This window comes from Antedon mediterranea, chromosome 5 (genome assembly GCF_964355755.1).
Source record: "Antedon mediterranea chromosome 5, ecAntMedi1.1, whole genome shotgun sequence".
In the NCBI taxonomy this organism is placed as follows: Eukaryota; Metazoa; Echinodermata; class Crinoidea; order Comatulida; family Antedonidae; genus Antedon; species Antedon mediterranea.
Window position 1 is genome coordinate 10,475,298 of NC_092674.1, and position 13,482 is coordinate 10,488,779.

The 13,482-nt window shown below is 31.8% G+C and overlaps 1 protein-coding gene across 2 annotated transcripts in view; it reads right to left on the reverse strand.

Annotated features, from left to right (window-relative positions):
• The window catches only part of LOC140049944 (amyloid beta precursor protein binding family B member 2-like), a 58,321-nt gene that overhangs the window by 17,315 nt on the left and 27,524 nt on the right, over nucleotides 1-13,482 (reverse strand). For both annotated transcript variants that reach the window (XM_072094896.1, XM_072094897.1), the window contains 3 exons: nucleotides 10,660-10,812; nucleotides 10,141-10,293; nucleotides 6,818-6,945 (listed from right to left, as the gene is read on the reverse strand). In XM_072094896.1, the coding sequence (XP_071950997.1) occupies nucleotides 6,818-6,945; nucleotides 10,141-10,293; nucleotides 10,660-10,812 (434 nt within the window). The remainder of the gene's footprint in view (nucleotides 1-6,817; nucleotides 6,946-10,140; nucleotides 10,294-10,659; nucleotides 10,813-13,482) is intronic.

Below are 13,482 nucleotides of genomic sequence, written 5' to 3' on the forward strand. Positions count from 1 at the left end.
ATCCCCCTGGATTTTCCCGAGTGATGAGTTAGAGGATCAGAAATAACAAATTACACAAGGAAAGTTGTAAATAAATTTATAAAAATAGTTGTACGCTAACCATATTTATCTGGATCATAAAGGCTATAGGGTAATAAATTATAAATTCTGCAAAACTAACTGAAACCTAGAAATCTAGTATTGCTATAATGGTTCAAAATATAACTTACTAATAATTATTTGAATTTTTTCATATTCAATTTTAAAATGGGTAAAAACTCCTATTTACAATATGTTCAATGTAATTTACTCTTAAATACTAAAATATCTATCCCTTTACATATCTCATTAGTATGGTAAACCTATCTTCAAAATCCTGAATAAAAATGAGCTAGTATTAGCAGTTTAAAAGGTTAGAAAAACAAAATATGATGTTGATTAATGCAATATAGCAACAAATAGGAAATGGTTGTTTGACAGTTCTATCAAGGACATTTGAATTCATCTTATTAGAATAATACATTTATACGACACTCAAAATGACTCACAAAAAAGTGTATTAACATTTTAAATAGATAAAAGGATGAGGTAATATAATTTGCTGTCAAAAAATGAAATATTCACATTTTCAATATCCTCAAAATATTCATATGTACAGTTGAACTCCTATTAAAGGGACATACTCAGGACCCAACAAACTGTCCCCTTAATGGGGGTCCCTTGAATAGGGGTTAGCCAAAAATGTTTAAACATTTATTTCTCCCTTGTACGTTTAATAGGAAAGTGTCCCTTTTACTGTAAGGTCCACATAGTGGTGTCCCAAAGGCGGGGTTTTAAAGTAAATATTTTTGTTTGGGTATGACAAAAAATAAAATAATGTTGTTTTAAAATTCTTAGTTTAAGAACAGCTACAATAAACATATAAATTAGAAATAAATTAGCATTTTCTGATAACTCTTAACTATCTAATGGCAATTCATGGAGATCCAATCCTATCCCTGCCTAATCTTTGATCTTTGCTCCTGACAAAAATATTAAAATAATTAGTTACCACTTAATACATTATATTTTCTATATATTTCTCACCAAAATTTAGGTAATTAAATATTAACAAGAGTACGACACAAGGCATCCTGGATAATTTATAAAACAGAAAGTTTTTGTCAGGACCAGAGATGAAACATTTCAGTCTTCAATTTTGATGAATTGCTCTCAAATAATTTAAGCAAAAAAAATTAAATGAAAAAAACACCACATAAAACGGAACCAACATGAAGTAACTATTTGTCAAATCAGCAAATAAAAATTGCTTTTTCATTTTATGGATAAATAGCTGCAAATGATAATTTCTGCAAAATAATTATCATGCGTAGAACATAGTATACTGATGATGGAATGATGAAGACAAACAAAAATAATGAAAAAGCCAAGATGATTTAAATAATAAAAATATTTAGGCTGACACCATTACCTGGGTAAAAACAGATAAAAAATAAATAAATAAAATATCGAAAAAAAAAGACACATTACCTTTCTCTGATATTTTACGGAGTGCAAGAATGGCAAAATAAGGGAAAGATAGGGAGTCAATTTAACAAATCAAAGCATGAAAATGGCATTCAAAACAGTTTGTAGCATTCTGATTGGACAAGTGCAGTCCATGCTTTGCATTCGTTTGTTCTAATATTATTAATATTCAAAAGTTAAATATGAATAATTCATTAGGCTGGACATAAATGAATGAAGGCCATTTTACATCTACACTTTTAAAAAAAAATTCTAATTGTGAATGTTCAAATTTAAAGAATTTCAATTTCACTTTGTTCCACTTTTTCTCTATTTATACCAATCTAGTAGATGTTTGAGAATTTAGGACTTTTTAACTTTTGACCAATCAGATCTTGTACTGAGCATTCTAATAATCCACATTTATCAGGCATGCATAGTTTGTTTTAAACTATTATGACAGAAAAATGGAGGAATTTATTCCCACAGAATTTGTTCCCAAGTACATGATATCTGTAGATGGTGCAATCAAGATTTAGTTATGATCTGAACATGAAGTGCTGTTATGGATGATTAGCTCGACACCAACCATCCATGGAGAAACAAACCATGCTCTATGAGCCACAAACGTGACAACATTTTGAAGAAAAAAATATCTGACTCAAAATTAATCAGAACAAATGCAAATGTAAACTTTGGTCTTCATTCATTTAAGCCTCGTTAAATAAGTCCGAAAGTTGAATAACAAGATAGCAAATGAATGTTGTTTCTCTGCAGAAAGCAGAACATTCTTTCCTCATATGATGAGGACATATATGTTGAATTATTCACAGTTTCAGAAAAACATTAATTTTATCAAAAACATTCACAAAGCACATAAAAACTACTGTTTAAACAAAAAAAAAACCTTGTTTATATAACTTTATGTTTAACTTCAAATTCCTTATTTGTATTTGAATATGCAATAAATGCAAGGCTGTTTTATTCCGAACGTATCTAATGATGGACTAGCTTTATTATATTATTACATACAAATAAATGTTAAAATAAATTCAAACATTCTACTAAAGCATCAAAATAAAAGCAAATAATCAAATAATAATAATGATAATACAAGTTAAATTTGTGTAATGTCATGTAATTTACATCTATCTTAAAACTTATTTAATTTATTTCTTTATTATACTGGGTGACATCTTCAGTACAACACCACATTCAACAGATGATCCCCTACTCTCTTTTGAATAGTATGTACCCAGTGACTTGCTATGAGTGTGCACTGGCTAAAACCGAGTGGATCCTGAACAGGACTAGTGGAAGAAAAACAAGCATTAAAATATGCTGAAAAAGGCTAAAAACACCAGAGGCCTCCAGCGTTGGAATGGAAAGCTACTTAGGGTCCCTAAACCTTGAGTCTCTGCATTATGCCACTGAGCACACCAAGTTCATGCAATATATGAGACCAACAGCTTTAAGTTCTATCAGAAAGACGAGTTTGAGAGTAAAGTATCATGTCTAAAGTATACAAGCAATATGGCACAGACATGTTTGAACCTAAACATCTCATATTCTAATCAGATATCCCTCCATTACGCCATATCTTGCTATCTCTACTTTGAAAATTATAAACAACACATACTGCCTACCAATAATGAATGAATTGATCCATCTATATGAATTTAACTTGATTTAAGAATTATAAAAATCATTACAATGTGTAATCGGATTCTTAATCAATTGGGCCTTAGGCAAAAGCCTACTTTAATGTTGAACTTGCAAAAGCATTACCTAAGAATATCATATAGTACAAAAAAAATGTCTGTTAGGATGGGCAACGGATACAGCAGGGAAACCCTTTACAGTTTTTTAGGCAAGCAATTTTTAGGTACAAAATACAAAGTTCGTTCCTTGACCTCATACCTATCTGTGTTTTCAATTTCGTAAGATCTGGCAATAACTTTTTAGCAATCCTGCTAACAAACAAACAGACACACGCGTTGCGATCGACTACAGATGGCGGATGTAATAAAGTACAAACTCTTTGTCAATTCAACAACTTTAGATTTACACAATGTTGGAGCCAAAGAATGCAATACATAGCTATGATGGTCTACTTTCCTAACTGTTTAATGAATAGGTGTCATATTGTCTAATGATTCAAATATTATCTAATATCATTTTTAGGTAAATATTAAGTAGTTTCATACAAACTTCAATGTGTATTGAGCTACAGTTTACTACTACTGTTACTACTAATACTATTCAATTCTGGTTCCTTTTCATTTTGAGATATTACTGTACAACAAAAAGAGTAGTACTATGTGTTTTGGTTTGGCAAACAATGTGTTTCCTGCTGAAATAACATTTCCAGATCATGTGACTGTAGATATGTCTTTGAGTGGATTCCTTGAATGTTCTTTAACATTAACTTCTGATGAATCTATTACTCCACATGGCATACGTTGGACTAAAAATGACAACATTGAAATTCCTGTGATTGAAGTGATTCTGTCACAAATGGTGACACTACAAAGTATGCACTAGCTGGATTATCTGTTACTCAAAATGTTTCAATAACACAAACATTGGTACCAATGTACTTATTATTTTAAATGGCCAAGAGACTAATGTCAAAGCCTCTACAAGACTGTACATAACAAATTATGTGTTCTAACCCAGAGAGAACGATTGTGTTGCCTGATGACATAATAATAATAATAACATTGCGATGCAATTCAGACCCTGCAGATTCACTAATAGAAATGACGTGTTCAGTAGATGGAAATACCTTTTAACTAACAGTCAAAATGCAAACAATTCTTTAAGGCTGAACTATGTACTAACAGTTCCTAATACAGAAGGTATCTTATATATGTCAGACTTCAAATACATTAGGTAATGTTCAGGCTTGTATGATAAACTTATTTGTTAAAAGTCCTTTAAATCCTTTGATAATGCAAAACTTAATGAACTTAATTTGTACAGTTGCCACAAGTACTCAACAAGCAAGCAAATCAATTACAGTAACGGTATCAACCCCAGCTACAATTTTAGTACAGACTACACCTATAGACTTGCCCACAACGACAGCACCTACAGGTTTGCCTACAACATCTACAGGCGTGTTAATGACGACAACTCCTACAAACTTGCCTACAACATCTACAGGCTTAAACCAGACAAAAACCAAAAGCTTGCCTACAACATCTACAGGCTTGTTAACAACGACAACCCCTACAAGCTTGCCTACAACATCTACAGGCTTGCCCACAACGACAACAGCTACAGGCTTGTTAACAACGACAACACCTACAGGCTTGCCTACAACATCTACAGGTTTATACCCGACAAAAACCAAAAGCTTGCCCTCTGTGACACCTATAACACAAATATCAAGCAAGCTATTAGAACAACTGAAATAGTGCCTAAAATCACCAGCGTAGAGCAAAACAAGATAACATCAAGTAAATCATTGACTGATACATTGATTATAATACTCATCGTGCTCTGTGGTTCAATTCTATTATTGCTCATCAGTCAACTTTTCGTCTTTAAATGGTTAAAAATGTGAATTATTCTAATAATTATAGCGGCCCGCTATAAATCCCAAAATGCATTGCGTGCGGATTGATATTTCTGTTTTTCTTCTGTAATTCACCCACTTTTCGATCGATCGTGAGGCCAAAACAACTGGAAGACTCGTAACTTTTCAGCGAAAATACCGGGTTTTCCCCAATTTGTATCAACGGAGTCTGGCAAAAATAGAAAGACAATTAATGCAGCAACTATACAACATCAGGCTAGGTATATAGCTAGCGTACAATGTTCGTACGTTACCGATGTTTACCAGCTAGGCCTACAAAACAAAGCCTATCTAGACTATAAGGCCTAAAGACCGTCCACGAGAGGTCAGTCGCCGCGAGCTACTTAGGTAGTGCATTGTTTCTCACTTTTTATCATAATATACCATAAAACGTACATTTAAGACAAGGAATGACCTGGTTTATTGTTTTGAAGTAATATATATGTATTATTTTTACAAAACGTCACAAATTGTAGGGAAGGTGTCTTTTAGTTATGAATACCATATGGTAACTATAATGTTTTGAAAAATGTTCTGGATGTCGTATAAAAACATAGACTTATATTGTACACTATAGGCTTACACAAAATGAGAACATGGTCCACCATTAGGACAATACCAGGCCAAACCCATGCTGCAATGCAATGAGCCGGTTACGATGTTCACTCCTTAACTCATCGGCTATGATGTAAATATATTAAAACATGTTGCCATACAAATTCAACAGTGAAAATTGTAATCACACATGGGGAATCTCCTATCTATTGTTATCTAAAATTATATCTATATTTTAAAAACTTTAATGTGTTTGTTTGAAATAAAATAGAATCAGAAAAGAAAATTCATGAATTAAGCCTATCACTGACATTTAGACTTTTTTTGTGCAAATGCATAATTTGAACACAAGCGCTATTCCTAGCTTTACTCTACCGCAAACACACTTACTGGATAAAATTCCTTCTATGCTTTTTACACTTTAATGCTAGCATGATTTATTGTCATCTTGAAATGTGCAAAACATTTGAAATGAATATTTTGACAGAATCCAACCATAAATAAAGTTAAAGAATAGAAGAAAGAAGGTTACAGATTCAATGTGGGTGTGTTATTCTAAAAATGTAAATATAACACAAAGTTATGCAAGCAGTCAATTTTAGAAAGAAATAGATCTAAAAATGAATGGCTGTAAATAACTTATCACGAAAATTACAGGCTGCAAAATAATTTGATTTGCGAAATTAAATTGAATTAGCTTCAAAAATAAGGTTTGAGGATTTATATTATAATAAAAAATGTTTTCATGTCATAAATGAATTCTCTAAATGGTAACTAACTAAGTTGATGTGAATACAATATGTCATTCTTATGTAGCCTAATATATTGTTCTTAGTTTTAAAATGAATATCAAATGAATGATTGAAATCAACTGAATTAAATTAAAAAATATAAATGATATGAGAAAATAGTAACAAAAATAACATTTTTGTAAACAAATCATGTGATACCGGTTGATATATCAATGTAGTAATACTGTTAATGTTTTATTTATAGTAAAAAAAATTAAACATATGTTGACAAAATGCTGACAATAACAAAACAACACTGCTAAAAACAAACTCTTCCGACCGCAAACTTCCTATTTTCCAAGCACAAACACAGGCAACTATTATAAATTATTCACAAAACCACAAACACACACATAAATATGAAGCAAATTGTTTTGCATGCATTATTGAGATGATTCCTTACCGTCCGTTATCTCTACCGACGCCCCAAACACGGATACTGCATACATGTTGTTGGTTGAGCACCGTGTGGTCCGTCGTGTCCAACAACTTTAAGTGTTCATCTTCTAAAATCATGTCCATGTCTTTGCCCTGTGTAATCGAATAAACACACAATTTAAAAAAAATAATTAATAATTAATAGACGAATAAAAGTAAGAATATAATTTCAATTAAGTTTTCTGCTATAAATTTAAATTAATAATTATAATCGATCTTTTCATGAACATTGAAGTGTAAATGGATGACCCAATTTATTTTTACACTATTATACCAAACAGAACTTATATAATATAATATTATTATTTTGCATATATTATAGAAAAGTTTCTGATTTCGATTCTCCATTGGGACTCCTATAAGGGGACACTTTTCCATTAAATAAACAATAAGGTAATATTAAATATAACACTTCAGACAATCCCTTTCATGATGGGATGATGTCCCCTATAAGGAGCCACTTTATTCAGGCCCAAATTTGTCCCCTAGGGGTTGTACTACATTATTGCCTATGGCACCAGCGACTACAGTATTATTATTCACTTTTATTTCAAATATCAAAAAATTGACCAAAATTACAACTCGTGGCTAAGAGCCAAATTGCGTGTAAAATACATGTCATATCAAAAATATAAATATATATAAAAAATATGAAAACAAAAAAAACAACAAAGAAGGGGAGAGCAGTCGCAAACTAGCAGGGGAGAAAATTAAGAATTCAGTAATTTGATGAAGTAGGGTATAGGGCTATTGGTAAATCTGGATGTTTTAGACGCTAGCTGGGTAATTTTGTTTTTATTTCTTAAATTCCTACCATGACAGCTATGTCTGGTCGGTGGGATTAAATCAGCTGTTTGTTTAATTTTGGGGAGATACTCAGCGAACTTGCGACAATGCTCCACCCTTCTTTGAGCCAAAGTCTCTAATTTAAGAAATTCAAGGGCACCAGAGTAAGAAAAGTAATCATTGCCTAACATTATACGGCAAGCCCTCTTTTGAACATTTTCAATACAATCGCTTAATCTACTAGACAGGCCAGAATGCCAAACAACATCAGCATACTCAACAACTGGTCTAATGTAACCACAAAAGGTCAATTTAAGCTCTTCAATGTTAAAACCAAATCGTTTTAGTGATCGTAAAAAGAAAAGTTTCCTGGAAGCTTTAGTGATGATGGAATCAATATGACAGTCCCATTTAAGGTTGTCTTGAAAAAAAACTCCCAGGATCTTGGCTTTATTAACATATTGGAGCTTATCAGTTCCCAAGTGTATGTCAACGTGTGAAGGTTGGGTAGAACTGAAACACACCTTAAGGGCCTGACATTTTTTGGGGTTAAGCACTAAACAGTTGTCGTTACACCAGCGGAAAAAAGAATTAAGATCATCTTGTAAAAAACCAGGCAATGAGAGCTTACGATTTTCACAAAATGTAAGATCATCTACATATTTCAGATACTTAGTTTTAGCATTTGTACCAGCATCGTTGATCATGATCTGGAAACATAAAGGGCCTAACTTGGTTCCCTGTGGGACACCAGCTTTTAAGTAAGAGTAATTAGATAAGGTACCATTATATTTGACACACTGCATACGCATAAAAAGAAAATCACACAACCATGGTACCAAAGCCCCCCTGACACCAATATCAATGATCTTATTAACAAGGATGGTATGGTCGATAAGATCAAAGGCCTTGGAGAAATCAGTAAGAACCATGGTACCAACATTGTGCTTATTCTCAGCACCTTGACAGAGATAATGCACCAAGTGGGTCAGGTAATGAGCAGTAGACAAACCCTTAACATTTCCAAACTGGTTAACATCGATTTTTGAACTTATATCTTGTAAGATCCAGTCAGTGATAAACTCCTCAGCTACTTTGGCAAACACAGAAGTAATGGAGATAGGTCTGAGTTTGTCAATAGTAGGAGGCTGAACCTTGGGCACAGGGACTACAACTGCCTTTTTCCACTGAGAAGGGACAATGCCTTCAGAAAAAGAACAGTTGAGTATATCACAAAGTGGTTCACAAAACTCCATGGCAAATAATTTAACAATTTTGGGTGGGACCAAATCTGGTCCGCAGGCCTTGTTTTCTTTAATAGTACAAGGCAATTGGTGTGATAGCTTCCATGACTACACCTTCATCACAAATACTTGATTCACACACATAGACCTTTCCCATTATTTTGAATTTCAACTTTGAATTTCAACTAAAATGAAATCTTTTCGATAGATTTTAATTAAGTCCTACAGAAAAAAAAACGATAATTTGAATATTCCAATTATTTAAAAAATGATTCGTTGATCGCTGTGTCTTTTAAAACGGGTCAAAATAATCGCTCTGGAATAATTCAACAATAAAGATAAATGTCATTAGGTAAATTTCAAATTGGTTGGCCAAGCTTCGTCTAAATTAGTTTCTCTGGACATACTAATAAGTGGCGACAAACACAAGTATGGTGGTGTCTACGTTAATCACAACATCAAGAACCCTCAAATCAACGAAGCATTATCTCAAGATATTAAATATCGCACGCACGACTCTTTGTCTAGACGATAGTTAATAAATGCTTGCAAAAGAGCATCAACAGCCTCACGGCAAATATCTCTGTTTCAAACCTGTAGTCCTTTTTTGTTTTATTACACCGTTTCTTCATCTGTGAGACGTGATATGTTGCATGTATGTTTATGTTAAGTTTTAAGATTCAATATTTAATTGAAAATGATATTTTAGTTGGTAAGTCCTGCGGTATTTACAATATTGATTCTTCCGATTGCTATTTAAACAAACCATTCAAACCATGGCGATTCAAAAAAGATATTACAAAAATACTTTTTAGATGTCTTAAAAATAAAAAAAACTAGTGTTTTGGTGATTCATTTTCTGTAGAATTAGACAAATTAGATACAGGTACTGTAGTCTTTAAGAACAGAACATATAGCAGGCTGTACTATAAATTTCTGATCCTGAATATAACTTTACTGGGCAGAAGCAGGTCTTCTGTAAGGTCTGCCCAATCAGCAGTATATTTATCTTATCTAATTATTTATTTGGTCTACGGTATTTCAGTATACATAACAAAAAAAACTGAAATTTATTCAACCAAAACAAAAATTTAATATAAAGAATTTTCTTGTCTTCAATGTATTATTTGTGTCTTATCTTTTAGTATACTATTTTAAAAACATATTAAATATTTTTATTATATATTATGCATTCTGGATTTGTCTTGTTGAACAACTTATGAAACAGGTTTTCCGGCAGAGTTAAGCACATACTAACCTCGCCCCAAATTCCTGCACTGTCTCTAATATCGTTCTTGCGGTATGACAGTTGACGGATACAGTTGTTAACAGCTAGGCTGCTCTTTCCAGGTGACAGATCAGAATCGTTCATTTCCACCCAACCTAGCGATCGTACATGGAATTTTATTGGCTGAAAGAAAAAGCCATAAGGTACAGTATCACCTTACCGACTACAACAATATTTATTTGCTTAATTTTTATAATCATTGTTGAGTTCAGTCAAATCAATGTTTATGTGTCGACGGCAGTGGAATTAATTAACACATGGCAACTGTACAATTCTGACACTCTCATTTGCGTCACGAAAATATTGGATTCTATTTATAACCTGTGAAAACATTAATATTTATTTCATTGAGAAAATTTTAAAATCCAAAACATTATAATATTATAACATAGGTTACAGTAAAAGCATTAAAACGATCAGAGTATTTAGCAAATTTCTTGAAGAGACTTCATTTTTTATTAATATATTTTTTTTTAAATAATAACTTACCTCACGTCCTGGCTTCTTTTCCTCTTGCTCTTGGTCTGAATCCGCATCTCCAGCATTTAGTGAAGCATATCGAAGTGCGGACTCTTGGAAAGCTCGGATGTGCTGCTCTGGGTCAGAGTTGATACCTCCACCTGGCTCAGATGCATGTGAAAGCTGAAAAACAACACATTGATATTTGAAATTAATTAGACATTTTCTTTTTTACTTTAATTGGAATTTGAAAACAAATTGTGAATTTTTAACCTATGAAAATTGAGAAACGATTATGTTGAACAACATCAGTTTTGGTTAATAAATTCGCACAAATCGGAAACGGCAAATAATTAGGGGCAAAATTCCTTCTACTTTTTGTGACAAAAAAAAGCGCAACCAATTAAAGCTAAGGCATATTTGATACTGTATATAAGAATATTTTTGCCTTGTGAAAAACAGTTTCTTAACCGGCCACATTTTTATATTTAGCGTCTTCAATTGTCATAGACATCCAGTACTCAATTTGAAAGCCTTTGGAGCATAACACTGTTTTAAAACTGGCTATTATAGTATAATTTGTAACCTTTGATTTAAAATAATACCTTTTGCTAATCAACTATCTCTATGTGATTTTCAGAATAAAATTATTATACAAATAAATTTATAAATATTACATGAAATAATAGTTTTAATAATGCACAATTAATAAAAATGCATTTAAATCACCAACATACTAAGACCTAAGACATTTAAATTTCAGAGTGCTATGAAAAAAGTCCAGTTTAATTTCTCTAATGGACGAAGACGATTTAAGTTTAAAGAGATCTATGAAGACAGAGAGACATAGTCTCGGTGCTGTCATTACAAACAGACTGACAAGTATTATAAAATACTTTTTTCATTATGATATGATAAAGTAGTATGTTATGCTGATTATCAAATACTTAAACTTGTTTTTTATTTAAAAAATCAGCAATATAAAGAATGAATAGTTGAACAGATATGCCAGACTTTTTAAATGTCCATGTCACAATTTTTTTTTTAAATGGTTTTTTCCTTGGTGCTAGAGAATATTAATTTCTGATATGATACTTCGTTATTTGAAATTTAAATTTTTTTTATATCCCATAAATTATCTAAAATTCACATACACACAATTTTTATTTATAAATAGATTCTAAATTCAGTTAACACAGTAATTAGAAATATAAAATAAGGTTTAATATCTAACTTTTTTTATGGAAAATAATTTTTTTAATCTCTTGTTCAGTAGGTAATATTCATGATGGATAATATATCCAACTGCTGAAAAATCATGTCTCACCACGCGTCAGACGTGTCAAGGAATTTAATGCACATGGTGTAAAAAAACAGTTAATCAATTCGCATTTTGTCAATGTAGAAAAACTGGTTGAAATGCGCATTCATTAATGGTATACGTATCGCTTTCCATACATAATTAAATATTCCCCTTACGTAAACTCCCTCGGGATATGGTTATGAGCTGCCTAAAGTCAATTAAACGCTTCTGTTTTGGCAACGCGCCTAATGTTTACAGTGTATATGTCACAGATCTATGCAGATCAAATATATTATAATAGCAATGTGTTTATATATACATGAAGGCCTTTAACAATACAATAAACATATTATAATTTTGACAGTTTTGATAGCATTTTGTCAAACTAACAATGTATATAATTAAAAAATAAAATAATGAAAAGAAACATGTTATATGTAACGCCAATTATAGATTAATTTTGGAAACAGATTTTTAATTAGAGTGTTAGCAATCGTAATTAGTAATATTATTTTGAAAAGGTAGTTATTTCATTATAATACACTCAATCCTTGGCATTCGATTATCACATGCCATGCATTATTTGGATCTATCCTAACAATTTAGTGGTTCATATTTGTAAAAACCATGGTAACAATTTGTTAGACTCTTCACAATTTGTTATATCATTCTTTCAACTCAAATATCGAAAAGCGAATAACTTTATCAAAACTGCAAAATGTCCTATTCAAAGTCTGATTTTATTAACATTTTTTGTCATGTTTTTGGGGGACAAATACAATAAAATATGCTTACAATTATTGATCCAATAAAAACAAAGTAGATCCTTACAGTTAAGAATATGAATAAATAAAAATCAAAATGGACCAATTTTGAGTAATTTTGTTATATTAGTTCGGTTAATGTTTTACAATAGAAAATCTTTTGTCTAATTCTTTGCAGGTGTATGATTTTTGTTTCAACATTAGGGTAAAGTCACACAGAGCCTAAATTGTCACCACAGAGCCTAAATTGTCACCACAGAGCCTAAATTGTCACCACAGAGCCTAAGTTGTCACCACAGAGCCTAAGTTGTCACCACAAAGCCTAAATTGTCACCACAGAGCCTAAATTGTCACTAAAGCCTAAATTGTCACCACATAGCCTAAATTTACCTTACCTTGCCTTTACCTTGACCTTTAGACTATAAACCTGTTAAGGTTTGTGAGTCCCTCTTTGAACATCTTGGTTATGGCTCAAACTTTAGGTTGTGGGTTTTCCAGTGTGATTCAAGATGGGTTTTAAAATTATTTATAGAGGATGCATTTACTATATGATATGGCAAACTATTCCAATCATTTACTGCAGATATTGAAAAGAATTTCTGTCTGTGTTTCGATTTACTATGAACTTTTTTAATTTTAAAATTGTGGCCTCTAGTTACAGTAGATGGTGAAATTCAAAAAAGACACCCGGTTTAACATTATCATACTTTTGTATCATTCTAAAAATCTGTAAGCAGCAAGACCTCTTTCTTCGAAATGCTAATGATGGCAGTTTCATAAATTTCA